This window comes from Pezoporus wallicus, unplaced genomic scaffold (genome assembly GCF_028554395.1).
Source record: "Pezoporus wallicus isolate ANWC-B61680 ecotype Strahan unplaced genomic scaffold, APGP_CSIRO_Pwel_v1 contig_11646, whole genome shotgun sequence".
Taxonomy (NCBI): domain Eukaryota; kingdom Metazoa; phylum Chordata; class Aves; order Psittaciformes; family Psittacidae; genus Pezoporus; species Pezoporus wallicus.
In genome coordinates this window covers 396,093-423,488 of record NW_026642060.1, presented here as the reverse complement: position 1 = coordinate 423,488, position 27,396 = coordinate 396,093, and the positions used below count along the sequence as shown (strand labels likewise).

Here is a 27,396-nt window from a genome sequence, read left to right as displayed (position 1 = left end):
TGGCGGCCATTGCAGGAGCGGGCGGACCGGGAAGGGCCGCGCTGGCGGAGCCGCCGGCAGTGGCAGCCGCGGGGCCCTGCGGGGCTCCCCGGGACGCTCGACCCGCGCCCCGCCGGTGCAGGAGCGGTGATGGGCCTGGGGAGCGCTCTGCCCGCGCCTGTGGAGCCCGCCGCGCCCCGCCCCGCCGCCCGGCCCGCCCCTCTCCCGGCGTCCCCCGGCGGCGGCCATGGCGGATAGCGGCGGGAGCGGCCGGGGGCCTCCGTGCCCTGGGGCGGCCGCGGCGCTGCGGCGCTGGGAGCAGCTGAGGCGGCGGGTGGCGGCGGCGGCCCCGTGGACCCGCGGGCTCCTGGCTGTGGCCGCCGGGCTCGGCCTCTTCTACGTGGTGCTGCGGGTGCCGCTGCGGCTCCGGGACAGCCTGGCGGCCGGTGAGACGCGGCGGGGCCGCATCGGGGGGCTGCGGGCTCGGCGGGGACGGTTCCCCCTGTCCAGACCGAGCTCCTGCGGAGGACTCTCGGGTCATTGGTGCGGGCTGAGCAGGGCAGGGTAGGGCCGGGCGCCTGCATTCCTGAGCCTTTCGCAGCGACACACCGAGCGTATCCACCCAGCCCCGGGGCTCTCGCTGGGGCCCGCGTCCCAGGCGGCCCGGCCAGTGCCCGGGGCGATGCTGGCCGTGCCCCGCCGCCACCCGGCCCACGCCTTGTCCCGTGGCGTCCGGCTGCGTGTCCCTGCAGACACCCGCTCCCGGGGTGGCTGGAGCCTGAAGCGGGGGAGAGCCCGAGCTGCCGGCCGCCTGCCCGCCTGGGCTGTCGGCGGGGCCGGAGCTGATGTGCAGTAGGGTCAAACCCAGGGGCAGAGAGTGCTGGAAAACTGCCTTGTGTTGGGAGTACCGGGAAGGGAGGTCTGTGGGAAATGTGTGCTTAACGTCCAGGATCAACTTGCACGTTTCCATTTGGGATTAAAATGAAATAATACATTAAATTGGCTTGTGGGCCAGCGGCTGTGATGTGGTTGAACCCATCGTCTGCTCTAAGATTTTACACTGAATTTTTTTTTTTAGATTGGGTATATAACCTAATTTACTGTAATAGATGGTTGCAAACAAGAAGTAATGCTAGATGGCAAGAATTCTCTAACAAAGGAACATCTGTAAAGCTATTAGGCTCACGTAATTTGCATATTTCATTTGGCATTGTTTAATAAAAACCTCTTTGTGTTTTTCAGTTCTCTTGTAAAGCCTTTGTTTCTGCTTCTCTTAACAGTGACTGTGTTCTTAAGCACTTTGACTCCAAAATTCTACTTTGCCCTTACAGTGACTTCATCTTTTATATCTGGACTGATATTTGTAAGTAGTCCACGTTTATTTGTTTTAAACGACTTTTAACACCTCTAAGATGCCTTTATTAAGGGTAAATGCACTCAGCTCTTTTCTGGTCAGACTCTAGAGGGTGCTTTTGTACTAGGAAGGAACTTGTTCAGTATCTTTTCTGATGCATTGTATGACTATTTTGCTATGTGTGTTGTACATTAGGGTGAGCCTGAGGAAGAGCACTTGTTTTAAGGAGGTACATGTCCATATGTATGTGCACAGATGTGCGTATATACATAGATATGTGAAAAATGCAGCAAACACATGCAAACTCTGCAGGCCTCTCTGTGTATAGAAAACACTGAGATCTGTATTTCCCTTAACCCAGCTGGTTGATTGTTTGGCTTCCCACAGTAACTCGGGGGGGGGGTGGGTGGTGCTATGCAAGTGTCATTGTATAACTATGTGAAAATGAAGCAATGATTCAGTGAGGGTCATCTAAACCTGTGGTGCTACATGCAAATCTTTTAGGTTAATCTCTATTTCAGTATTAGAACCTAAAGAAAATGTCTTTTCACATCAGTTAAACCTATTTACCAGAATGTGCAAAGTCTGTTTCATAGGTAAGGTTTTCTTGTAGCCATCACTAAAAAAAAAAAGTGTCTTTTATGGCAGACACAACTGTTTTGCAGTCAGTAGTGTTGCTTGGGACTTGACTGAAGGATTTAGATTAGATATCAGAAGGTAGATTTAGATTTGATACTAGGAAGTTCTTCCTTGGGAGGGTGGTGAGGTGCTGGCACAGGTTGCCCAGAGAAGCTGGGGCTGCCCCATCCAGTTCCAGCCACAACCCAACTGAAAGGGTTTAGACATTATTCTAATGACTTGGGGAGGGAGGAACATAGGTTTGACTAAAATTTTACTGTTGTTTTTTTTGTCTCTTTCATGGCATCCTGCATGACGAGACAGGCCAAAATAATTGGTGTTAATTTATAAGCAGATGGGTTCTGTCTACAGTCATTTGCAAGGGGATGTACCAGCTGTGACCAAGGGGCTCCTCCTCTCTGATGTTTGTTGGAAGGGTGTCACCTAAGGAATTTCTGGTGTTTTCTTCCTGTAACAGGTGTTTGAGTGGTGGCATTTCCGAAAGTACGGCACATCTTTCATTGAGCAGGTTTCTGTGAGTCACCTGAGGCCCCTCATTGGGGGGGCAGAAAACAGCCCTCCAGCACCAGCGGCATTCTCTGCTGGAGAGAGTGAGACCAGCAGGCAGAACATGCCAGGTATTGCTGATGTGCCCCAGCAGTTTTCCTTAAGCTTCAAGGTTGCTGGTTGGCATGAACTGGCTTTTAAATGGCTTTGACTCCACGTTAGTGCTTATTAATAATGGTAAAGGTAAACAAAATCTTCCAATAAGCAAAATCTTCCAATACCTAGAAGGGGGCATACAAGAAAGCTGGAGAGGGGCTTTGGACAAGGGCCTGTAGGAACAGGCCAAGGGGAATGGCTTTAATCTGCCAGAGGGGAGACTGAGATGAGCTCTTAGGCAGAAGCTCTTCCCTGTGAGGGTGCTGAGGCGCTGGCACAGGGTGCCCAGAGAAGCTGTGGCTGCCCCAATCCCTGGCAGTGTTCAAGGCCAGGTTGGATGGGGCATGGAGCAAGCTGCTCTAGTGGAAGGTGTCCCTGCCCGTGGCAGCGGGTTGGAACTGGATGAGCTTTAAGGTTACTTCCAACCCAGACCATTCTATGATAAATAATAATGTGTCTTTGATCTAAAATGTTTATTCTTAAAAATACGGTTAAAGTATTTTACCTATTCAGTTAAAACTGTTTCAGTAACATTAGATATTTTATTTTCTGAATATGTGCAAGATAAATATTGCATGAATGTAAACGGCAGTGCTTGATCTTTCCACCATGTGCTTTTGTACCCCAGCAATGCTGGGAAGCAACAATGCTTATGGAATAGCAGAAGTTTATAGAGAGGATCATATGTTTCTGTTCAGGTTGTGTAGTGATACAATTAAAGCACCTTTAGAAGGTAAACCTGCACTTGCATTCCTGTATTTCAAAGTCAGGGGAGTGTTGCCTGGACTCCATATTTTAAAAGTTCATATTCTTTTTTTCCTCAGAGTGCAAAGTGTGGCGAAATCCTCTCAATCTTTTCAGAGGGGCAGAGTACAGCAGGTATTTATTACCCTACTTGCCATTGCATGTTGTTAAAATGAATTTGGGGGCATACACATGACTTCTGTACAGAGCTCAAACTAGTAATATCAGGAGGCACCTGCAGGATTATAGTGGTGATTGATGCCAATCCTGTGTTTAAAAGGCACCTATCCAAGTTTTGGCAGTTTCAATGTTAAGAATGCAAATATTACTATAACATCTTTTTTTTTTTTTTTTGAGAGAGAGGCAGTAAAGTAGGAGGAAAAGCTTTATTCAGAGGTTGAGACAGTGATTCTGAATTTAACTTCTCTTTATTAAACTGATTGGACTGTGTTGTAAGTCTCATAGGAAAACCTGCTTGCTAGGAAGTCAGATCTCAGGTTGGTTAGTACTTTCCAATCTGTACAGTTTATGGGGCAGTAGTACTTGAAAGTTCTGGTTAGTAGCTCCAGTCTTTTATTAATTGAATTTTCCTGCACTAGCTTCAGTTGTTAGGCACATCAATGCCCCCTTGATATCAGCATTGTTATTGTCTAGGAGTGCCTGTTACTGAGATTTCTCCTGTTAAAGGTACATGTGGGTGACTGGGAAGGAGCCTCTTACCTACTACGACATGAATTTGTCTGCTCAGGATCATCAGAACTTTTTCACATGTGATACAGATGCCCTTCGGCCTTCAGATACAGGTACCAGTGTCTTATGCATGACATATCTGACTGCTGGAGAGTGTAAAGTGGGTATTTAATATATACTGGTGGTAGCACAAGCTGTTGTGTGAAATGCTTTGTGAAATTATAGTTTTTCTCAACTACTAATGAGGTTTAACAGATGTATTTAGTGAAAAGATGTTTTCTTTTTTTTTGCCATGTGCTTTCTCTACTAACTTGGAGGCTGTCAGGATCCTGACTTAGTTTAAGGTCTCACACTTTTCAAATAGTTAACAGCACAATATTGAAAACCTGGATTGTATTCTCAACAGCCAGAGATGTCTCATTTAAACCTCAGTAATGAATAATGCAGTCTGCAGAATTCTTCCATTGTGCTCCACATGTTCAGTGCAGAAAACGTTCTCTACCTGGTTATTGTCAGGCTGGGTGTGAACCATTGTCAATTTGTCAAGCTGGGCAAGTGTTACTTGTCAGCTGGCTGTGACATGCTTGACATGAACGATGTGTTTTTGTTTCACAAAATGGAGTGTATTGTCTCGCTCCCTAAGCCAAGACTAATATTTTGTTTCCAAAAGAAAACTCAAACATTTTTCCACGTTATTCTTGCTGGACAGCAGAAGGTTTTGTTCCAAAAGAAACATGTATAGATTCTTCAGTTTTCTTATCGTACTTGAGATAGGCCAGATACGTAACTCCATGAGTTTTGGAGTTCTTTCAGACCTCCAGATTTAGGGTGAAAGCTGTTAGTTCTTGCACGAAAAGCGGTAGCTCCAAATATGTTGTTTTCCTTTTGCTTAGAAGTTGGGTTTCAGTTTGGGATTTCCATTTTTCCCTAATACAAGCATAGTGGGAAAGAGTTCAGAGTCATTCCACTGAGCTTTTGTTTGCTCCTTATCTGACTGATTTTGAATTCAAGTTGCAATTCAAGTGACCCTTTTGAATAGATAATTTCACCCTTTTTGGTTGTTCCTAGGACACATTCTGATAAGGCGATAAATTATTATAGTATATCTTGAATTGAATTTTCAACTCAAATGTTCCTGGAGCGGAGGAGGCCCAGGGGAGACCTTGTAACAGCCTTCCAATACCTAAAAGGGCCTCTTCAAGAAAGCTGGAGAAGGCCTTTTGACATGGGCATGTAGAGACTGGACTGGAGGAATGGCTTTAACCTGCCAGAGGGGAGACTGAGCTGAGCTCTCAGGCAGAAGCTCTTCCCTGTGAGGGTGCTGAGGCGCTGGCACAGGGTGCCCAGAGAAGCTGTGGCTGCCCCATCCCTGGCAGTGTTCAAGGCCAGGTTGGACAGGGCTTGGAGGAACCTGCTCTAGTAGAAGGTGTCCCTGCCTGTGGCATGTGGGATTGGAACTGGATGAGCTTTAAGGTCCTTTCCAACCCAAACCACTCTGGGATTCTGTGAATATAAAAACAAGTAATTTAACCCTGTGTGATCTGGTAGTTGTCTAAATCCTTATGTATGAAACAGTACCTGTGCAAGACACAGCACACTCCGTCCCCGTTTCCTTTGAAGTTCTGTTTGAAAGCTTAAATAAAACTCTGTGCGGGTCCGTGCAAGAACCTGTGTTTAACAGTTGCTCCTGCCAAGCTTTCAGCAAGCCTGGGGAAGTGTTTCCAAAAATCTGTAGCAGTGTAGAAATTGTACATCTGCCTGGTTGTGTAAGCTGTCTTTGCTCTCAGCGTAGGAGTTCTTACATGGTCAGAGAATAATCTTCTGACGGTGTTGCTTTCTTGAACTAAGTTTGCTTCATGATGAGAAGTTGCAAGTCTGCTGCTTATGGAATTCAAACTCTTGTTTACTGTTCCCTGTACCAGTCGTATAGCAAAGAGGAATTTGCAGAATGGAAGTGAATGTTACTGTGGAGCTGACCCAGAGCAGCTAGCATCACGTCTGTTGGCTCTCAGGTGTTTGTCTCTGTCCCTCATCAACCTTTCAATGTTTTTGCCACAGTTATGCAGAAAGCGTGGCGAGAGAGAAACCCTCAAGCTCGGATCAAAGCAGCATACCAAGCTTTAGAGTTGAACAATGAGTAAGTTTAGAGTCTAAGTTCAATTGCTGTATTTCTAGTGGGGAAGATTAAATGGAGTGATATTGAGCGCGCTGCCAGTTTAGTGTTCTGATAATTCTGAATAGCTTAAGGGTGACCGTGAGAATTGTACATGGGCTGCCAGTTGCACTGAAGTATTGAACCATTCTATTATAAAATAGCTTTTGTTACCTTCTTTTCTTGGGAAAGATGCCATTTAATCTATGTATCAGTAGCCATAACCAATGAGAAATGTTATTCAGATATGGAACAGTCTCAATTGAAGAAGAGGTTGGAAGTGTTTCAGAGGTGGCATCGTGCTAATACTGTATTGGAAGTTCACAGATGTCACTCTTGTGAGGGGTTTGAAAACACTCTTATAGTACAAACCAAACAATTCCACACACTTCTGTGGTCTGCTTTTTATGTAGTCTTGTTGGTTTTGTGCAAAATGTCTATCTCCTGCTTCAAAAAAAGCAAAGCAACCACAAAAACTCTCTCCCAACAATTGCCAGAGCATTTTTAATATTTCAAGGGAAATAATTTGACTTGCTGTTATTCTTTTGTTCTTTCTCCAAATGCGTACTCTGTAACATGGAAAAGGTTTCTGTTTTCCTGACGCTCACCATTTGAACTCAAGGCAATGTTCTGGTACTTGAATATTGTTAGTGCTTTGATACTAAACATCAGTGAAAACTGCCGAGGTCTAATGCTTCTAATGCTTAAAAAACACTAAACTTTATGCCTTTCTTATTACAGTTGTGCCACTGCATATGTCCTCCTGGCTGAGGAAGAAGCAACAACTATTGTGGATGCTGAGAAGTATTTCAAGCAGGCTCTGAAAGCAGGAGAAATGATTTACAGAAAGTCTCAGAACTGCCATTCCCAAAGTCCGCAGCATGAAGCACAGCTGAGTAAGGACTCATAACTCTTGGTCTTGTGTGAGCAGAAATGTAAAGCTAAAGTTAAAATTCATGATTCTAGTTAGATTCCCAGCTCAGTGAAGGAGTTCTTACTCTTGTAGCCATGCTTGTGCGTGGCATGCCATGGGATCTTACATAGCACCTGAATGAATCTTAGGCAGTGGCAGTTATGCTCTGTACTCATCGTGGGTTGTCTTGCTGAGGCTCAGTACATTATTTCTGGGAAAGATAGATAGGTAGAGCAAATTACTGAAGCAATTAGTGTGTGCCAGTAGTATCTGCTCTTATTCTACCAACTATTTTTAGGAAAAAATAGATTATTTTTTTTCTCATTTAACCTAGTTGAAAGTTGCCATTGGTTTAGATGGGCCTTGCTTGGGACAGCAGTAGTAATTATTTTATGCTTTTACGTGTGGTTATGAAAAAGGTTCATAGAATCCCAGAGTGGTTTGGGTTGGAAGGGACCTTAAAGCTTATCCAGTTCCACCCCCTTGCCATGGGCAGGGACACCTTCCACTAGACCAGCTTGCTCCAAGCCCCTTTCAACCTGTCCCTGAAGACTGCTAGGGATGGGGCAGCCACAGCTTCTCTGGGCACCCTGTGCCAGGGCCTCAGCACCCTCACAGGGAAGGCTGTGGGATTTTGGGTGGTTTGGGGCTTTTGAGAGAGGGAAAGAGAGGGAAGGTTTGAAACTGATAGCCTAATTTTTTCTGTCTTTGTTATCAGGAAGAGACACCAATGTATTGGTATATGTGAAAAGGAGACTGGCTATGTGTGCCAGAAAACTTGGAAGAATCCGAGAGGCAGTAAAAATGATGAGAGATGTAAGTGAAAATGTAAAAAGAGAGCAACTTGTTTTGTCACATTTCCAAATTGATTGTTTAATGTTCCTTTCTAGGCATCATAATGAATCTAATTCAGTTCTCTTCGGATGAGATTTGTATGTTGTTATTGACGATTTCTTGAGAACAGTTTTTTTTGTTCCTCCATGTCAGGTTTAAGTTGCATAATGTCATATGTTTCTGCTGTCCAGTTTGCTTCATGCTTTTCTCTTAACTTGTCAAAATAGCGAGCTTTAGACTTCACAATGCTTCTTTCACTTGCCCCAGGTGCATCATAAGTTCTTTTTTCATAGGAAAATATTACTGACCAAACCAGCTCACTGTGGGAGTTGTGCAAATTTGGGCTGAGAGTGTGTTGTGTGAGCCTCAGTCTACTTATTTTCCAGCAGGTGAATATAGGGAAAAACTAAAGTAGAAATGATGTGATTCTTTTCATGCTGCTTATGTGCCAGTTTCTAACACTTTGAAGGAAGAGAACGTTGAAAGAGCTTAAATTGTTGTACTGATTTCTGTGAAGTATTTCAGGGTTTCAGGTGCAATTCTGCATGGGCTTAATATATTTCTCTGTATTGATTTGCAGTTAATGAAAGAGTTTCCACTTCTCAGCATGCTGAATATTCATGAAAACCTCCTGGAGGCACTGCTGGAGTTACAGGCCTATGCAGATGTCCAAGCAGTTTTAGCAAAGTATGATGGTAAGTGATGTCTGTTGGGGAAACAGTGGTGTTTTTATGTAAGAGTGTAGGTGAGTAGGGCAAGGTGTGCCTGTCCAGAAGATGTCTACTGCTAAGCTCAGCTAGGTGAGTAGATTCACTTCATCAGCAACAAATAGGAAGCTCCAGAGTCCAAGTTAAGTTTTTTCTTTTGAACAATGAGGTCAAATGTAGGCAAGCTAAATAGCACACAAATTATTTTGTGTTTTTAGGTGACTTCTAATCTGTAAAGAAATTCCTGCGCTCACTCTGCTTCAATTCAAGGATATTGTAAATTTTTAATCTCTTTTGCATCCCTGATTATGCCTAAATTCATCAGGCTTTTATCAGTCAGTGCATAGCCCCTATAGTAATTGCTGTAAATAAGCTGGAACAGGTAGTTTTCCCTTCTATTATCTTCTAGGCTTGGCCTCATGATTCTGTAAACTGAGGTTGCTTGCCAGAGATTAGCAATGTGCAAGCGTGCTGCATGTCAGAGATTAGTGGTGTGCAAGCTTTGGTCTATTAAATGGCAGGAGCTTGCTTTCACTTTCCATTTCAGTTAATACGTTTTGGGTACTGTGCAAGTCTAGATAAAGGTTGATAAAATATGTACTTACTTTCTTATTGTCCCTACAGTTTTGCCACCTAGGTAATGCCCACATCATTAGTGCTGCTGTCAAAGCTGTCCCTGACGTTCAGAATGGAGGGACACAGCCACAGTATTTTGTGGCTGTTGTTCCCTGCTTGTGAGCAGTTGCCATGTTCTCTCTTATGTCTATTTTTTATTGCTTCAGTGAATTGAAAGTAGAATATTCTTGCCCGAATCCTGTGCCCCTTGTGCTTGGCCACCCTAGCAGCCTGCTCCTGTTACTTGGCTGTCCATGGTGTTCTGTGTGGATCCTTATTAATTTAACAGAACCGTTTCCTTATTTCCTCGTGCTTCTTCACGTTAAAATCAGGAATTGTGACACTGAAGAAAAGGTTGCTGATTTTTTCCTAAGCATCTGGAAAAATGAGTATGAGCTTCAGGCAGTCTGTAGCACCCCTGTGTTTTGCTTGACACGACAGCCAGACTTCTAGTAAGTGATGGACAAGCCCAGGATGGGATTTACAAAAAAAAAAGCAAGAGCCATCTGACTGTACACAACATGGTACTTGGGAATTAGACCCCAGACTTTGTCTGCTTTTAAAGTAAACTTGTACTGTGGAGTGTTAACCTTCTAATCTGTAATTGTCAGCTCAAACTTGGCCTCAGATAGTCTACAAAAAACTACAACTAAAAGAATTTTTCCCCATGGAACTGGAAAAAAATGGAAATTGCATCTTCAGTCAAATTTGTCTACCTGTCAGTAGTGTCATTTTTTGGTCAGCTTCAAGTCAGTCTCTCTTTTAGCATTGTGTAAAGCTTGCTGTTAATGTACAATTGCAGTTATCGGGTAAAAGAAGATTATGTTAAACCTCCTTGGGTTAATACAGGAAAATCACACCAGTCTTAAGTGTGTATTTAAACATGCATGTCTCTTTATACTCAGTTTCAATGTTTTGGTACATTAAGAAGAAAAAATTACACTTTACCACCTAACTACAGCTCTGAGTTGTTAATCAGTTGTTAATCTGACTGGTGAGCAGAAGGGAGACTGTGCAAAGAAATGCAGAGTTTCTCATCCTAGCTGAAATGTTCCAGATGTTACATTCATTGTCTGGTACACCCAAGTGAAAATCTTTAAGCTCAAAGGATGTGGGTTTAAAATGTTTGTCTTGCCTTAGGATCTTACAGCTTTATTGTTTTATTTTATCATAGATATCAGTCTCCCAAAGTCAGCAGCAATATGTTACACAGCAGCCCTGTTAAAAGCCAGAGCTGTTTCAGAAAGGTAAGCACGCATGTTTGTGAAAACAGTGATTTGTTACTAATCTTGGGTTATGCTGTAAATATGAATTTTAAAAGTCTGAATGTGAATTGAAAAGGTCTAAATCCAGTATGTAGCAGTTGCGTTTCTAAGAGCAAGTTAAGCGTATCCCTACGTACATATGTGTGTGTAGTTAAAATGCAATCTAAAGTTTCTAAATCATCTGTAATCTAAAGCATCCGTAAAGTTAATACAGGTGAAGATGTTTCTCAAGGGCCCATGTGTACATGTGTGCTTTTGTATCAGTCTTGTTTTCAGCATCTTGCTTGTGATGTTCAACACTTCTTTGTTTTGGGGATTGGGTGTGGGATGGTTGGATTGGGTGTGGGATGGTTGTGATAGTTCATGTTGGCATTTTGCTTTCACCCTGGTCTGTTTGCACAGCTGATTTCTAGCTTTACCTCTCAGTAGGTGATGCTGTATCAGGGATATGAATGACTGGGCACTCAGTTACCTTATGTGATTGACATGCTGTTTCAAAAAGTTAAACAAAACTTTGTCATATGGGCGTGGGCGACAGTCAGGATACCTAAATGAACGTGACCATTTGTCTCCTAGAAGGGTTTGTTTATCTTTCCTGATAAATCAGCCGATTTTTAATGAACTCCAGGCTTACAATGCAAATCAACACCTGGTTAGCATTTATTATTTATTACTTTCGTTCAGTATGGGTTTTTCCTTTCAGGTTCTCCCCAGAAACTGCTTCCAAAAGAGGGCTCAGTACAGCAGAAATTAATGCTGTGGAAGCAATTCACAGAGCTGTGGAATTTAACCCTCATGTTCCAAAGGTAGGAGTATTTTATTTCCTATTGGACTGCTTCCTATTGTCTGTTGAAAGCAAGTCACATTATATTATTGCCTTTCTAGCCCCATGTTCCCTTGGGTTGGTTAGGGTAATTCCAGCCACTGAGGAGTTAAATCAGCATTTATGTCGTAAATGTTTGGTGCCAGAATTAGTTGTTTGCAATAGGTGATGATCAAACAGGGTTTTCTAAAAACATATAAACTCAGAATTTTCTAACTCATTGGAAAATCCATTAATCTGTTACTGAAGTCCCTTTACTGGGTAAGGGTAAGCACTAATACAGAGAAATTTGGATACTTAAAATCCTTGAAGCCAAATCAAGTTCTCCAAACAATAACCACTCACAGTGTTTCAAACCACTTTTCTGCTGTGCTTCCACGCATCGCTTCAGGATTTAGCTTATGCAAATATCTACAGTCACTTAGTTTATTCATCCACGTGTCAACAAGATTCAGAATCAGTGTTGCTACAGGCTGTAATGTAGTTACTGGCATTACTTGAAGTGGCCAAGGTACAGATTCCACTGGGTGAAAATAAAATGTTATGTTGCTTTTTACTGTACTAGCGTTGGTGATGTGTTCAGCTTGAAACCTTGAATGCCGTAGGTTGGCTTAGTCCTGGACCTAATCCTCTCCAAATGATCACGGAGTCCCAGTGACCGGTGCTGGGAGGGCTGGAATTATCCAGCTGCTCTATTCTGTCTGCCTGTCCAATCTAATAGAATGTGCACTGAGAAAGCTAATTGCTGGGAGAAATTGCTGCTTGTGTGCATGACTGATCAAGAGCGTGGCAAGTTCATTTCAGACAGTCTCAGACAGATTTTTCTTTAGCCTCTGCCTTTAGGGGAAGAAGATTATAACGCATTATCGTTATCTAGAAGTGCTTTTATTTTGTGTATCCTCCAGTTGTTTCAGGAGCTTCATATACATTTTAAAAGAAGCTAAGATACCATTTCAAACAGGCTATTAGCAAAATATATTCTGTAGATCTATAGACAATCACAGAAATTGGTTCCAGGTTTCAGCAGTTTGATCTTCTCTTCTAATTGTGTACCTATCCAGTCGTCTTCATGATTGATTTTTATTACAGTAGTGCTTTGAAACATGAGTTTATTAGATGGTAGGGCAGGAATTCATTGGTGCTGGCTGTCGAGAACTCTGAAATGCTCATAGTCCAAGCAAAGTCAGTGGACTAGTGGGGAAGAAAATCTGGGTTTGGAATTTGTAGTCAGTTCTGTCCCATGGACTAAAAATAAATGAGTCTGTAAAGTTGAAATCCCTTTCTTCTTGCATCTGATGAAAGGGGTTGTCTTTACACGTAACATCATTTTGCATAAGGAAAATAATGTTTGTTTCCCTTTGTTCTGAGTTCTGCTTTTACAAGGATGCGTTTTGTTTGGCAACCGAGGAAAGCATTTTACAGTGCCAGAGAACTGGCCCTCCTGAGCTGTTTCACATTAGAGATTTGTAACTACATTTTGGTCATGTAGGAAACAATCATCTTCTGAATATCTTAGACTTTTATCTTGTGTGCAAAGACTTTCTCAAATCTGCAAACCCCAAGGTATTTTCAGGGGTGAGACTTTGCCTGTTTTATGGTTGAACACTGACATGAAAACCTGCCAGACTCTGGAGTTTTGCTGTTTATGGGTAACATGGGCACAGAGACAGCCAATGCACTGGTATGTTGTGGCAATACTTGCAGAGGGGCTTCATCCCCACCGCTGTGCGTGGTTAGTAGTGATGAGGAGTCAGGTCAAGGGTCAGATATTGGAGACCATTTTCCCACAGCAGCCCAGTGTGAGTGATCCTTCCCTGTGTTAAACAAAAATAAATTAAAAAGAAAAAAATTGAAGAGGATTAGAGGGGATTAGCAGGAATATTCCCCTCTGGAGTGCAGGCCCAAGGCACTAAGAGAAGAACCTAGCCAGGCAGTAAATGTGCTTTATTTGGCTAGGGCATAACCCCTCCTACATTCCTTCAAGAATCTGAATGGGAAAAGTTAAGTCCTCAAACTGGATTAGTAAATAATCTCATAGTTTGTGGCATCTGCTGAAATAAATCGGCGAGTTAGCTGCATTCTTACACTTCGGGAGACAGTCAAAGGAATTGCCAGCTACATTGATCAAAGAATGTGGATTAACTTTGGCTGTGATTCAGTGAGACACTACATGGTAGGAAAGAACGACTCACAGGTAAATACTGGAGCTGAAGCTGTCATTTCATTCCTGTAAAAGTTACTCATCAGGTTTTAAAAGCCAAATTCAAATGAATACCTGCCCTTCTTTTTAATAGCTATGAGAAAATAAAATTGCATGTCCTGTGTTTCGAGGGAAATGGAAAACTATTGATCCTTGTGTTCCCTGACCCTGCTGTGCAGCAGCTATTCTGCTGATGGAGGGACAAGGCTGCAACTGAAAAAACCTGAAAGCGAGAGATACCTTGTGGTAGTCCAGCAAAACCACATGAAACCAAGATTTTCCTGGATTAGGTTTGTTGTTATTCCTTTGGTTAGCACACTTCCACTTTCTGGTTTGCTCCTCATACTTGAGAGCTAACAAGTACTTAGCCTCCCATGTTGAAACTGTGGGTGATGAAATGATGTGCAAAAATAACCTCAGTGGTTTGGTTGTTAGTAGCCTAAACTTGTAGCCCATTGGTATTGTACCTGCAACATTACACTTGTATGTATACTCCACAGGAATGTATTTTTATTTTGCCTTGCTGAAGATGCAGGTTTTTTCCTTATGCTTTGTGTGTGAAAACCCCAATTTGAGTCTTAGATAAAACATGTGTTTTGCTGCTTTTCACTTCCCATGTGGGCTGTCTGCTCTATAGTGGGATGGGGCAGGTTCTTCAATAGGCAGAAGCTGGCCCCTGTGATATGCTCAGTTGTGCCTCAAATGATCATTTATGTTTCACAATTCAAAGTTCTTGACTATTCCATGTAATAAGAGTCCTTTCCTTTCTTACTTTCAGTATTTACTAGAAATGAAAAGCTTGGTGCTACCTCCAGAGCATATTCTGAAGCGAGGGGACAGTGAGGCAGTAGCATATGCTTTTTTTCACCTCCAGCATTGGAAGAGGATAGAAGGGGCTCTAAATCTGCTACACTGCACGTGGGAAGGCAGTAAGTATCTCTCCTTGGTTTATTTTTCCTATACAGTAGATTAGTCTCTCTGCTTTTATTCATCTCCAGCACAACTGGTTCTCTTTGTCACTTGGTTTAGATACAGATCTAATGTCACCCACTCTTTTTTTTCAGCATTTAGGATGATCCCATACCCATTAGAGAAAGGTCATCTGTTCTATCCCTATCCCAGTTGCACAGAAACAGCAGACAGAGAACTGTTGCCAAGTAAGTGGTTTCTAAGCAGTAATGATAATAAAACATAAGCTAAGGGCATGTTCAGCTTGTGGTATTCTGTATTTACCTTACTGTGAATTTTTTAGTTGGAGCTTCCTGTGAAGGGGATTCAGCTGTTTGTTGCTGTCCCTCCCAAATGATCCTGAAGCACTTGACATGCATGTGTGGTAAACGTTAGCTTGATTCCGTAACAGTGCAAGCCCTTCGGAGATGAAATCTGTGTGTGGTACATTCAGACCAAGTTTGGCCAACTCTGAGAACAGCAAAGTGGGCCAGTTCTGTAAGTTACTTTTAGAAGAAGTCTTGGATTTGACTGCTGTTGTAGAGGAGCGCTCTCCTTTTAGCAAGGACTAAATGCATGATTCCAGCCCTGCATTTCAGCGTCTAGCAGAACTTGCCTGTGATCATACAGAGAACCCTTGGTTAATCTCAGCTCCACAGAATATTGCTTTCTGTCATTAATTCATTGGTACATATTTGTCTGTTTCCTGGAACTTTTTATCTATGTATGCATTTATGGATTTATACTAACACTTTACACTGAAAAGTAAGTCTTCTTCAGCTGCTCATTACTTCAAGATTACTTTGTACAATGATGAGCCTACATGTTATTTTTTCTTTAGATAAGGCAAACAGACTAATCATTGGGGTCTGTGCTCATCAGATTTAGGAAGATGGCATTAATTCAGATCAGAATTGGACTGCTAATTGTACATGCTAATAGAGTTCCGTTGGGATAGACTTCTACATCATGAAGAAACACAAGTCCCTTGGGACTGAAAAGGGCTACTGCAAAAGCACCAGCAGAACCACTGAGACCACAGCTGTGGAAAGGAAAACTGCGCATACTTGTTTCTGTTTCAAAAGCCTGAAGTTATATTTAAAATGTGTAATGTAAATTTGCCCCCAGACTGCTTTAAATTACTCATTTCTCACTTATGCAGGATATTGCACAAGGAATTCCTTGGTTAGCAGCTACCCCTAAATTGTAGACTTCCCAGCATAATTAAACACCAACACATGCAGCTATTTCAACAGGATCACTCACGCATTCCTGTTATGTTTTAAATATAAACTTACCCATAAATAAAATCATCTTAACACTTTTATTGCAGAACTTCCTTGAGAAATCTTGACACTTTTGGTTTTGGTTGTTTTTTTTTTTGTAATTTATCTATTTAAAATAACGTTGACCAAATCAATGGTTCACAAATCCTGTATTGGTCTGACTGGTACCAGTTTTGTGGCTATGAACACACAGATTTATCTTTAGTTGTCCTTATCTATTTTGGGTTTGATTTTGATTTTTCAGTGTAGGAAAAACTTCTGTTGGGACCTTTCCTAAATTATAGTGCTCCATATTTCACATAGTATGAGTGTAGAAGTGTTCTATGGTAGACAAATGGTTTCTTTGGTTGCACAGTAGAGGGGAGCAAGTTACTGTTACCTGTACTGTGGCCTAGCAGGGCTGGTTGCATATTAAAGTGAACTGATAATCGCTGGGAGAACATTAAACATGGCTGATGGGCATTAAGCACAGAGCCCCAAATGTTCTCCTTAGTAGTGCTCCAAAATCATATACTTAAAAGCAAACCAAAACTCAAGCACTTGACCATTAACAAGTTGCAAGAGCACAAACCACTTCTGCTGGGCTTGCTCTTACAATGGAAGCTTATTGTGTGCCAGCATTCAGGAGCTACAACTGAGAGGGTAAAGTGTCTTCTTACTCCTCAGACTTCAGTTTAAAAACTAATATTATTGCATTTTCTTGTTTTGTGAGAGGGCTTGCTTAAATTTTGAGGGTTTTGTTAGATTTTAAGCACAGTTTGGGCATGCTGCCCTTTCAGAATTACGTATGTCTATAGAAACTGGTTTTTGTCTGCATTTAAAAACCCTTTAAAATCACTGGATAAAAGTTCAGAGCTGCAGGTATTCTGAGCCAGTAATTGCAAATTCACACATGGGTCCTCAGCTAGTAACCAGTAGTAGTGTCTTGAGTGCTGAAAGCTCCAGATGCCAGTCCTTAGCCTGTCTAATCGCCTTCTTTGGATTTTGTTACCATGAATTGGAAATTGCAAGGAGCTGCTATGTGCAGAATTTATAACCTGGTCCTGGTAGTGTTTTCTTTGAGGTCTGCTCTGTCAGCTGCTCTGAAACAATTTACTGTGGCCTACCAAGCAGGAATCTTTGAGAAGTATTAAGGAGCTACCCTGTATCTACAACAGGATGGTTGCCTTGGGCTTCTTACAGGGTGGGAAGAAGTGCTGGTCTCTTCAGGTAACAGGATTAATGCTTCAGAGCCTTGAAACACCTGAATTGTTTCGGTTGGTTTAGGTAATTTGGACAGCTTGTGAATTGTACAGTTCTTCCCGCTGTCCTGTTGAAAGAGTAGGTACCAAAAACTAAGCCTCATAAAATGCTTCAAAAATAAAGCCCATGCAAGATAAAAAAGATTGGGAAGAGAAAGATGTATCAACTATTAATAAGCATAGAATCATGGAATGATTGTGGTTGGAAAGAACATCTAGTTCCAATGAATGAAGAATTTAATATAGGGAAAAAGGCTTGAGAAGTTTTAAGTGCTGGGACCTAACGTGCTGCATGATAGTCCCCACTTAATCCCTCTGAAAGCCTAGAACTGAGGTACAAGACTGTAAGTAATTCAGAAAACTGTCCTTGATTATCAAATACCAATAATTCTCCATTTTCTCTTTCAGCATTTCACGAAGTCTCCGTTTACCCACAGAAGGAGCTCCCCTTTTTCATCCATTTCACAGCAGGCCTGTGTTCCTTTTCGGCGATGCTTGCCCTCCTCACGCACCAGTTCCCTGAGCTGATGGTCATTTTTGCTAAAGCTGTGAGTATTCTCTCTGTCGTGGGGTAACTTGTGGGATGTTTTGAACTTGGAGGCTGGTGGTGAAGAATGTTCTAGTCAGTCTCATGCTTGTTGGGCATGAATCATTTTCTCTCCTTTTGTAAGAATCTCATTACTGATCAACACTTGTTGAAATTTGAGCAAAATGTCTGGTTTGGAAAGATACTGACTGCTACTATAACAGCATGGCTTTAATTTGCCCTCTTATGGTAAGGGAGCAGCATTTCAGAGAAATTCTGGCACAGAGTACTGTGGTGAGTATGGATTTTATTCTCATGGAAGTCAAGACTGCAGTGTGAGAGCCTCAGATACATTTATGGACTGGAGATCTTGAGAAGTGAGTAAAAGGCAGGCTGGGCTGCAGGCAAAACCAGGTCTCTTGCTGAGCATTGGAAACTAGTAGCATGGTGTGAATGGAATGGATGGGAGCACTGGTCAAGTAACTGTTAAGTTCCAGCTGGGTTCAGCAGTTAGCTAGCTGTCACTTCCCTTCTGGGAACCAGACCAATGGGTTTATATCTCGCCCGGTTCCAGTTACTCGATGGAGAACGTGTTCAGTGCCCACAGTTCTGTCATTTGAGTACTTGTTCAAGGGCAGAAATTACACTTGACAATGGCAATCAGGCTTTTAGGTAGATATGTTTCTAATCCAGGCTGCTTTAAACGTATCTAAATACGTCTGCTGTTGAGCTGTTTGTTCCTATGGGTACCTTCTGTGTGTCTCCTCTCTCCCTCTCTCTGCCCTGCTTTTTTCCAGGTTTCTTTTCATTACTTGTTACCACTGCTGCTGGCTGTAACCTTGTCCTCTTTCCCTGCACTCTGAAAGCTGTGCTGTCTCATTTGACAGAGGGAGAAACTGCCTAGGCATCTTCCCCTCCCCACTTCTCATACTAAGCCATGCAGTAGATATGCCCTTTATTGAACTGTGGAGCTCATGCGGTAAAGCAGAGTGGCAAATAAAGAGCTCTGAACTCTCAATGAATCATTTCTTCTAGCTTTGCTAGTCAAAATAAGGGGGTGAAAGGCATTATGCTTTCTTGCTGTTTTAATGCAGCAGGTAATGGAGACCAGGGAGGTGAGCCTTTTTGCTTAAGAATACTTTGTTCCTAAAAGCGTTGGCTTTGCTAGTGATTCTAGTCTACAGTGTCCAAGTCATGCAGGTCTGAGAGTGGGGCCTCATTTCCACACAGTTCTGTTGATCTTTATGTTGGAAAATGTAGTTGGACATGCCAGTGACAAATTTCAGTGCTGCTCGTAATTGGCTGGGTTCATAGTAACCAGGGTCTAACTATCTGCTTGATTAATTCTGTAAGGACTGCATTAGCAAAGTTGTATGATTTCCAAAGAGATACAAGGTCAAATGTTATGCTAACAAAGAATTGCTTGGTGAAGTTCTCTGCTGGGTTTCTTGAACCAAAAAAAAAAAAAACTTTGTACAAGTTAGTTGGCTTTGCATAATGGCATTTTGAATGTCAAGTGACGTGTCCAAATGAGGGGAAAAAACTCCCAGGGTCTGGTCATTTGCAGTCTGTTCATTTTGCTTGTTTTCTATAGGAAAGGATGGATAGTGTCTATTCAGTTGAAAAGATGGTCAAGAAACATGCATGTTGCTGCATCATTCCACCAACCAAGTCCCACTGGTGGCAGGCACAGACAGAGAGGTTCTTGACACTCACTGTACCAGTTTCATGCTGGTAAAAGTGGAAACTGTGTATTGAGATAAACAGCAAAGAAAGGAATTCCGTATTCATCTCTTGAGATTGACAGCTGACAATACAATCTTCCAGTATTCTGCTCTTTTAGATGGAATTAATATGAACTCCCAGTAATACCCATAATTATTAGATTATTGTACTCTCAATCCCATTCCTGATGCATTCAAGGCATTCACACAACTTGCAAGAAACAATGATACTCAAAATCAAACTAACCCTTCTGATTTTATTCATAGATTGCTTCAGTATTTTAAGTACAGATAATGCTGTGATGGCTGCTAACACTGTTGTGTTCTGGAAGTGCATGGTACTAGCATCTAGTTGAATTTTTATACTGAAAATGGAAGTTTACCTTCTATTTAACAACATCTGCCTCTCTACCCAAAAATACTGTATTGCAACTATTATTTGCTGTATGTAGCATTATATTTGCAGGTAATTCCAGTGCTTTAAGCTTTCTAAATGATTTTTCCCCATGTATTTAATTATTGCAGGTATATTTTCATGGTGTGTTTTAACTTATTACATATAGTAATTTCAGATAATAAAGTTCTAGGTGGCAGATACCTGGAGTATGTTGGCCTTAATGAAAAAGCAATACAAAATATTTCTAACAAATTGTTGAACTGTTGAATTTCCCAACAAATCCAGACCAGAGCTTTAGGAAGGACAATTGGAAAGTATGATACATGTGGAATTTTTCACTATAAATCTCTATAAAGTGACTTAAATGTGACTCCTTAGATGACATTTCAGTTGTTTCTTGAGCAACCTGTTGTTTCCAGCAATTGAATCTACAGCAAACTGCAGGCCTCTAAAGGGTTTTAAGAAGCTGAATACCTTTGTATTGACTTGAAAAGTCTGAGTTTACATATTTTCATTTGTTAGTGCTTGAGTTTGTTTCCTCCATAATAAATCACAGGGTAAACCTTGGCAAGTTGCTAAAAATGTTCCAAGTGGCCAAAAATCACAATGAAGCATTTACTAGTTCCAATGTATACAGCGTAATACACCAGCAGGAGAGACCCAAGCGCTGGTGCTGTCTGCAGGTCGGATCCTTCTGGAAGGGGACTATCCTGGGCCGTCCTCACGGCCCTGGGACCAGGCACCAGAGGGGGTTTCATGGGGTCTTGCAGAGGTGGAAGGGTTTCCCAGCACCAGGGAGTGGTGCTGGCGTTAGCATTTACAAGCATCTGCAAGAAACCTGGAGAGGGGCTTTGGACAGGGGCCTGTGGGGACAGGCCAAGGGGAATGGCTTTAACCTGCCAGAGGGGAGACTGAGATGAGCTCTTAGGCAGAAGCTCTTCCCTGTGAGGGTGCTGAGGCGCTGGCACAGGGTGCCCAGAGAAGCTGTGGCTGCCCCATCCCTGGCAGTGTTCAAGGGCAGGTTGGACACAGGGGCTTGGAGCAAGCTGCTCTAGTGGAAGGAACCCCCCCATGGCAGGGGGTTGGAACTGGATGAGCTTTAAGGTCCCTTCCAACCCAAACCATTCTGTGGTTTATGGATTCAGTTAGACCCAAATGTGGCTTTCCAGTTCTCTTGCAACTCGGACTTTTAATATTCTCTGATGAAGGGAAGATGTGCCACTGGGGACGGTGGCATAGGTAGTGGTAGAGAACTCCACATCAGCTGAAGTACAAGTACAGTTGTTCTCAGTGGGTAGGAGCTCAGCCTTGCTGTTTGTTTCAGCCAGATATCTGATGCCTTGGAGAATCACCCTGTTCTTGGTCATCAGAGACCAGCAACTACTTAAGGAAGCTGGTCAGAATATCCTCATTAAGTGACAGGAGGGAGGAGGCGCACAAAAGGCATGGCAATAATCTGTGCAGTTCACTGAGAAAACTGAAAAATACTGTTACATAAAACAACCTCTGAAACTGCAGATGAAAAGGTGGAGAACTGGTAGCTCTGTATCATCTTGTCCAAATCCTTCTGTAATCTCTTACGAAGACACCAAAAAGTCTGCCTTCAAGAAAGCCAGAGATGCAGAGTGACAGCAGGCACTGGAAATAGGCTTCTTAGAAGTTCCTTTAAACAGCTAACCTTCCAAGCAAGTCAGTCCCATTCTTTAAGTCCAAACTTTGTGCTACTGAAATAGGCCAGTAGTAGTTAATACTAAAGTACTGAAAAAATATTGCAGCAGTGTTCCTGCTAAATCCTACTAAAAACAACTTCTTTGTGCAGGGAATTGGACAAAATCCTAAGACAGTCCGTGTTCTAAAGTGTTTTGATATGGATTGTTTGATGTTTTCACAACAAAGCAAGAAGTCATGGGGCTTACATTAAAAATTGGCTATTTTTTTCTGATTGCATGATTAGAAGAAACCATTTCTCATTCTTCTTGTTTGTAGCTCCCCGTTAAAGGACTTCTTGCCATTTTGCTGATAGCAGCCGTCTAGGGGGAGAAAAATAGGACTAAAGAGAGCCCTGTCTGGCAAGTCCTGCTTTCTGTGACACACTGTGTTACTCTCTGAACAAATCCCTCTGCCACTTTCCCCAGAGCTCATTAGTGAGACTGGAGAATTAACTTTTGAGCCAGCTGCTGAACTTTTCATATTTATAAACACTTGAGTCTTTTGCTTATCTAAGAGAAAATGTGTATAGTTTGGAGATGTGCACTTCCCTCCAATGTGAAATGAGTGGTTCTACACTTCATAGAAAAAACCCAAAGCCTGAAGTTTCCTGTCACAGCTGAGTGTCGATGCCAAGGGCAAAGGTTTCTTGCCTTGCTAATCTCCATCTTAACTCATGCACTTAATGTGAAGGTGCCACACGCAAGCAGGCAGGGAAGAAGCTAGCTCAGTGAAAAGCTCCTGCACTGCTCCGAATGTTATGTTTTAAAAGCCTTTTTAATGTAATATTTGAGGTTATGATAGAAGCCAGGAGGGCCCAAGTAAAACCCTCAAAGTAAATGAGTCCTGTCATTGCTGCCTTGTGAAAAGAGGGTTTGTGCAAGGATAACTCAAGTCCCAGTGGAATACTTGGGGGATGGGTTGAGAAGGTGCAGAGGAGTTTGCACCATTTGTTTTAGCCTAATCTTTATTTCTGGAACTGTTTAGATGGCATCTAGAATATGGATCCTGTCTGGAAGCATGGGCTGGTCTTGGTGGATGGTCTGTTCAGTTTTCACACATTTGAGTTGATGACCTGCACAGAATCCATGAACTTCCAAGAAAACACACTGTCCTCCTCCCCAGCCCGTTCCACACTGAAGAGGGTGGCTGGAAATGCTGTGGCACAGAGAAACACTGTCCTAATCCCCACCCCTGCTTCTCCCTAGGTGCTGCGGGTGCTGTGGCCTGTGAGTGCTCCCAGCGTTCTGGCCTCCAGCTGAGTGGCCTGCACCAAGGTGAGTGGATGAGGCTGGAGCCCTGCCTTCCAGAGGCATTTTTCTTCTTTTGTATGTCTTGGGTGGTATTTAATGTTTCCTGCAAGCCTGTTTCATGGCATCAGCTCTGTTGCCTTGAGGGAAAGATACAGGGTGGTTCTGTGTTCATACCTCGAGCCTGTAAAAAGACATTGGTTTGGACACTGAGCTAATTTGTTGTTGTGTTCTGCTTCTTCCAGTGCTCTGGGACTCTTCTTTCACCCCTCAACTCCATTATGGAAAACATCAAGGTCTTCTTGCTGTCCAGTTTCTGGCATCAGATGACTCCAGTGTCACTGGAGATGCTTTCCATGATTGTTCTCGTAAGCCTCACCCCAGGTGGTTACCTGACCCCTGCATGTGTGGGGCAAGGAAGAAAGCTGTGCTCTTCAGACTCCTACCTTTGACAGGCTTCCATGTTGGTAATGGTGCTTAACTTACGAATTCCTTCTTTGGCCTTAGTCTGTAATCACCTAAGAAAACAGTTTTTGTTGAGCAGTACCTTAATCATACAATTGGAAGCTGATACTTCCTCTGTAAGAAAGGAGAGGACACAAATGGAGCAGATGTTTGGAGTATTGACACTTCCTTCTCAGCTGCAGATGCACCAGATAATTGGCTTAGATTTAATTTTATAAGCCTTCTTCAAAATATTTGTTAACAGCAAAGTATGGTTCTGCTTTCGTTATTAAAAGGTTGCTTCTTAACACATTGAACTTGTTGCCTTCTTAAGTGTCTGTTTAAATTGGATTTTAGTGGGCAAACAAAGATTTGTTTGTGTCCTATAAGCTTGCGTTATGCAAGGAAATGGAAGTATAAACTCCTTCACACTGATACTTCTTTAAATTTAATTGTGTATCTTTTGTCTTTCAAACCACTTTGCCTTGAAGCACAGGCTGCTTTCTGAAACTGCCAAAAGTGGTTGTGATATCTGCATGGGAGTCTTTTGGGAGACCTGAACTTTCAAGTGTTAGTCCAAAGTATCATCGTTGTTGATATCAAGCCTTGAAGAGAGCGGAGATGTGGAGCACTCTTCAAAGGAATTGCTTCATATACGGACCAGCTACAAGGGTTTGTTTACTGCAGAGGTGAAAAAAAGGCTGTGGCAGCCAAGTGGTTTGAGGTAATTGGTATGACCCCCATTAGAGAAAATGTCTCCTTTCTCACATTCAGGTCCACTGCTTGGCATTGAGGAGGCAGAGTCACGTTAACCAAGGCTGCTTAAGGGTGGGAGTGATAAAAATAGCCCAGACTGGTGGAGAAATGCAAATTCTGAGCACAGGAAACGTTGGCCATCATCTTACATTTTATAGATAAACACATATGCTTACCATGATAACTAGGGAGATTTTACATGTGTAACCTTCACTGATCTTGGTGAAGGATTGATGTCAGCTGTGACATTGATGGCTGCTTTCAAAGGTGGTGTTAATTATTCTAGTTTCTCAATTTTGGATGGAAGAAGCTTGCTGTAGCCTTCTCTGTTCTGTATAGTAACACCTAAATCAATCAATTAGAGGTCAGTTTGAGTTGACCTGTAATCTGTCTTGATGCAGAAGACTGGAAATGACTTTTTTCTTCTTTATTCCCGACTCCTTCTTTACATTGTAAGCAAAGTGCTATCAGGTGGAGAGTTGCCTACGCATCTCATGTAAGTGGAGCTTATTTGTAACCCTGGCTGAGAGGAAACACACATGTTTAGCTAGAAATGCTGTTGTTACTCTCCACTGTATGTATGTATTGACTGGGCTTTAATCCAAGTGAAATACTTGAATTCATTGAGGAGTCAAGAGGGGAGCCCTACACAAAGGTACTATCACATTTTTTGAGTTGCCTAACTACTAGCAGGTAATTTGCTCAACTCTCTTTCCAGTTGAATGTATGTCATTGGGGCTGTTTCTCGCTGTGGAATCATTGGGGTGATTAATAGATATGTTGTGTTCATGTAATTTCACTTCTTGGTCCGCAGGGGCCCATAAGGTAACCAACCTAATGCTTTTTAAAGTTGAACATTTTCCAGCGTTTGTGTGGGGTTATAAATGAAGCACTGCCTCCCATGTATCATCCCAAGAGCTGCTTTCTTTCACTGTCCTCCCCTGACATAACAGTAAGAGAAAGGGGATGGGCTTATGCTGAAAGTATAGCTGGCAACAGGCAGTGTAATGAAAATCTTCCTCTCTCTGCAAGTGCCAGTAATTCTTGAGGAAGGAGGAGCTCTCTCTATGATTTCCTAGCAGGGCTGTTCATGCAGTATAGGACATTGATTTGCCACTTTGGAGCAAGGCCCTACAACCTGATCCATACCATGGTAATAGCCTGTATCAGTCCATATGCAGTTAAGTTGCATGCATGTGTGTGTGTATATACACATATATATATCTGAGGGGATTCTCCCCGTCTACTGCACTCCAAGGAGACCCCCTGCAGTCTTGATCCAGCTCTGGGGCAACAACACAAGAGGGACGTGGAGCTGTTGGAGAGAGGCCAGAGGAGGCCATGGAGATGCTGCGACGGCTGGAGCAGCTCTGCTCTGGAGCCAGGCTGAGAGAGCTGGGCTGGGGCAGCCTGGAGAAGAGAAGGCTCCTGAAGGGGAGACCTTAGAGCAGCTCCAGTGCCTGAAGGGGCTGCAGGAAAGCTGGAGAGGGGCTTGGGACAAGGGATGTAGGGACAGGCCAAGGGGAATGGCTTGAACCTGCCCGAGGAGAGACTGTGAGCTGAGCTCTTAGGCAGAAGCTCTTCCCTGTGAGGGTGCTGAGGCGCTGGCACAGGGTGCCCAGAGAAGCCAAGCCAGCCAAGCGTGTGCATGTCTCCAGAGCATTCTCAGCCATGTGTGGCAGTGTCTTCTCCTCCAGAGGCAATGACTTTGTGCTGAACATCTTTATGGAGTCAAACTTTCCACTGGCTACTGGTGCTGTTAGAACAACAAAGCTCTTAGAGCAGCGGTGAGGCAGTTTAGACTAATAAATATTTCTAGGTAGCAGGGTCTCCTTAAGGCAGCTCTAGTTCATGTGGGCTTTGAACCACATCAGTTATCCTCTGGGGAATGAGCTCTCTTGCAGTTATTCACCATGCTGTGAGCCCTTTGCTCTCTGGGGATAGGTGTGTGTGTTACTAGCTTTTGTGCACATGTATATGTGGCAGCAGGACTTCTGCTGTCAGAAGCCCTGGTCTCTGAGGTTTGGTGACAGATTCACATGCAGATGGTCACCCCATAGCCCTGGCTGCTGCACTGGAGCAGTTCCTGCTCCGGGTTTGTGGCAGGCCAGTTCCTTCCCGCATCTCCTCCGGTGCTCTTGTTTATTCCCTGCTCCTCATCCTGGAATTGTTGTGAGGGTGCCAAGGCTCATAGATCCATGACTCTGAGCAAGGCAGGGTTTAAAGGTCATAGTCAAGACCATTAATAACAAGGTGCAAACGGCTGGTTTATATGTAATGTGAAGCTTTTTACTTATTTCATTTTTGCACTTTGGGGGCTCTGTTTGCTTATGGAGCACTTGGTGTCTGGTACCTATTTAGGCTGAGAGCAGGCAATTGGGTTCCTTCAGGCCTTCAGAGGAATGCAGAAAATTGTTCTCTGGTGTTGTAATTCTGCTGGGATAACTGGAGCTTATTTGTCTCTCTGCTTATTAAATGCATACTTGTCTTGAGGTCCTCTTCTTTTTTTTTCTGAGAAACATTGGGTGAATCCCAAGGACCACAAGTGAGAGGCAGATTCCAGGGAGAGGGGGAGAGGGAAGTGCCTGTACCTCTACAGGCTGCATCATCTGCCTCCAGTGCCAACAGGCTGGAGAGGTTAGATACGAGAGCAAACTCGCTGAGAGGAAAGGAGACAGGGATGGGGCTCACACAGACACACATGAATGTTGCCCTCGCTCCTGCCCACAGATGAGACATCGAGGGAGGGAACGCACCTCCCAAGCTGCTAATATATGGGTGCTGTGAAGGCAGGGAGCAAACCCACCCTGATGCTGTGCTTTGAGCAGAGGACAGTGTTGGTAGCATGGGCAGGAAGGGCAGATGGGGTTTGTTCTCTACCAGCTTCTGTGCCCTGTTTTGCTGTTATAAAGGACCGACAGATTCTTCCCTCTTCTGCAGTTAAGGCTGTACAGTGCGCAGGTGATGTGTGAGCTATTCTGATCTTATGTGTCAAAATCCTCTCAACATAGATCATGCTGATGGCAGCAACCACACCGGTCTGTATTCACCCTGCTTTTAATAAAGGTGGATAGAGGGGAAGGGCAGCTCCAGCATCTAGCTCTGCCTCTCGTCTCCTGGCTCCCTCCTCCCTTTCTCAAGCCTCCCAAGCGGGGTGTGCTCTTCATGCCCCAGCCCTTAGCACTGCAGCAGGAAGACAGTGATGAGGGATGCTGCTCATGTGCTTGGAATTTTCCTCATTTCCAGTTTCAGTTGTACTGTGCTTTTTGGTGGGCCCTTCGGTGAGTCTGGTCACTGGGGAAAGCTAGAAAACACACCCACACGTAGTGCCTCAGTGAGGATGCATCCACAAGATGAGTGTGTCTCCAGTGGGGATCTGCTTGCTGTGGTTATTTCTGGGCAGTGACATTTTCCAGTCAGCCTGGATGCACTGAACTGTGCAATCACATCATGGCCTCGGTAGCTCGGACCCTTCTCTTAAGGACCTCTTGATTTCTTTTCTAATTTGGCTGTAGACTATCATCAGTTATAAACCAGTGTGACACAGTGTGTGACTATTG

General features: G+C 43.3%; 1 protein-coding gene across 2 annotated transcripts; it reads left to right on the top strand.

Moving 5' to 3' along the window:
* Nucleotides 1-222: 222 nt before the first annotated feature.
* Nucleotides 223-23,392, top strand: ST7L (suppression of tumorigenicity 7 like). 2 transcript variants are annotated; one of them, XM_057426872.1, is made up of 15 exons: nt 223-425; nt 1,260-1,342; nt 2,430-2,589; nt 3,439-3,493; nt 4,046-4,161; nt 6,107-6,185; nt 6,942-7,096; nt 7,832-7,929; nt 8,528-8,642; nt 10,444-10,516; nt 11,238-11,340; nt 14,336-14,486; nt 14,622-14,714; nt 17,441-17,580; nt 22,882-23,392. In XM_057426872.1, exons 1-15 carry the CDS (start codon nt 227-229, stop codon nt 23,086-23,088), a joined length of 1,827 nt encoding a protein of 608 aa, XP_057282855.1. In that variant the 5' UTR covers nt 223-226; the 3' UTR covers nt 23,089-23,392. The 2 variants fall into 2 exon arrangements, with proteins under 2 accessions (XP_057282855.1, XP_057282856.1); XM_057426873.1 differs by lacking the exons at nt 6,107-6,185; nt 6,942-7,096 and having other exon boundaries at nt 225-425.
* The last annotated feature ends 4,004 nt before the right edge of the window (nt 23,393-27,396 follow it).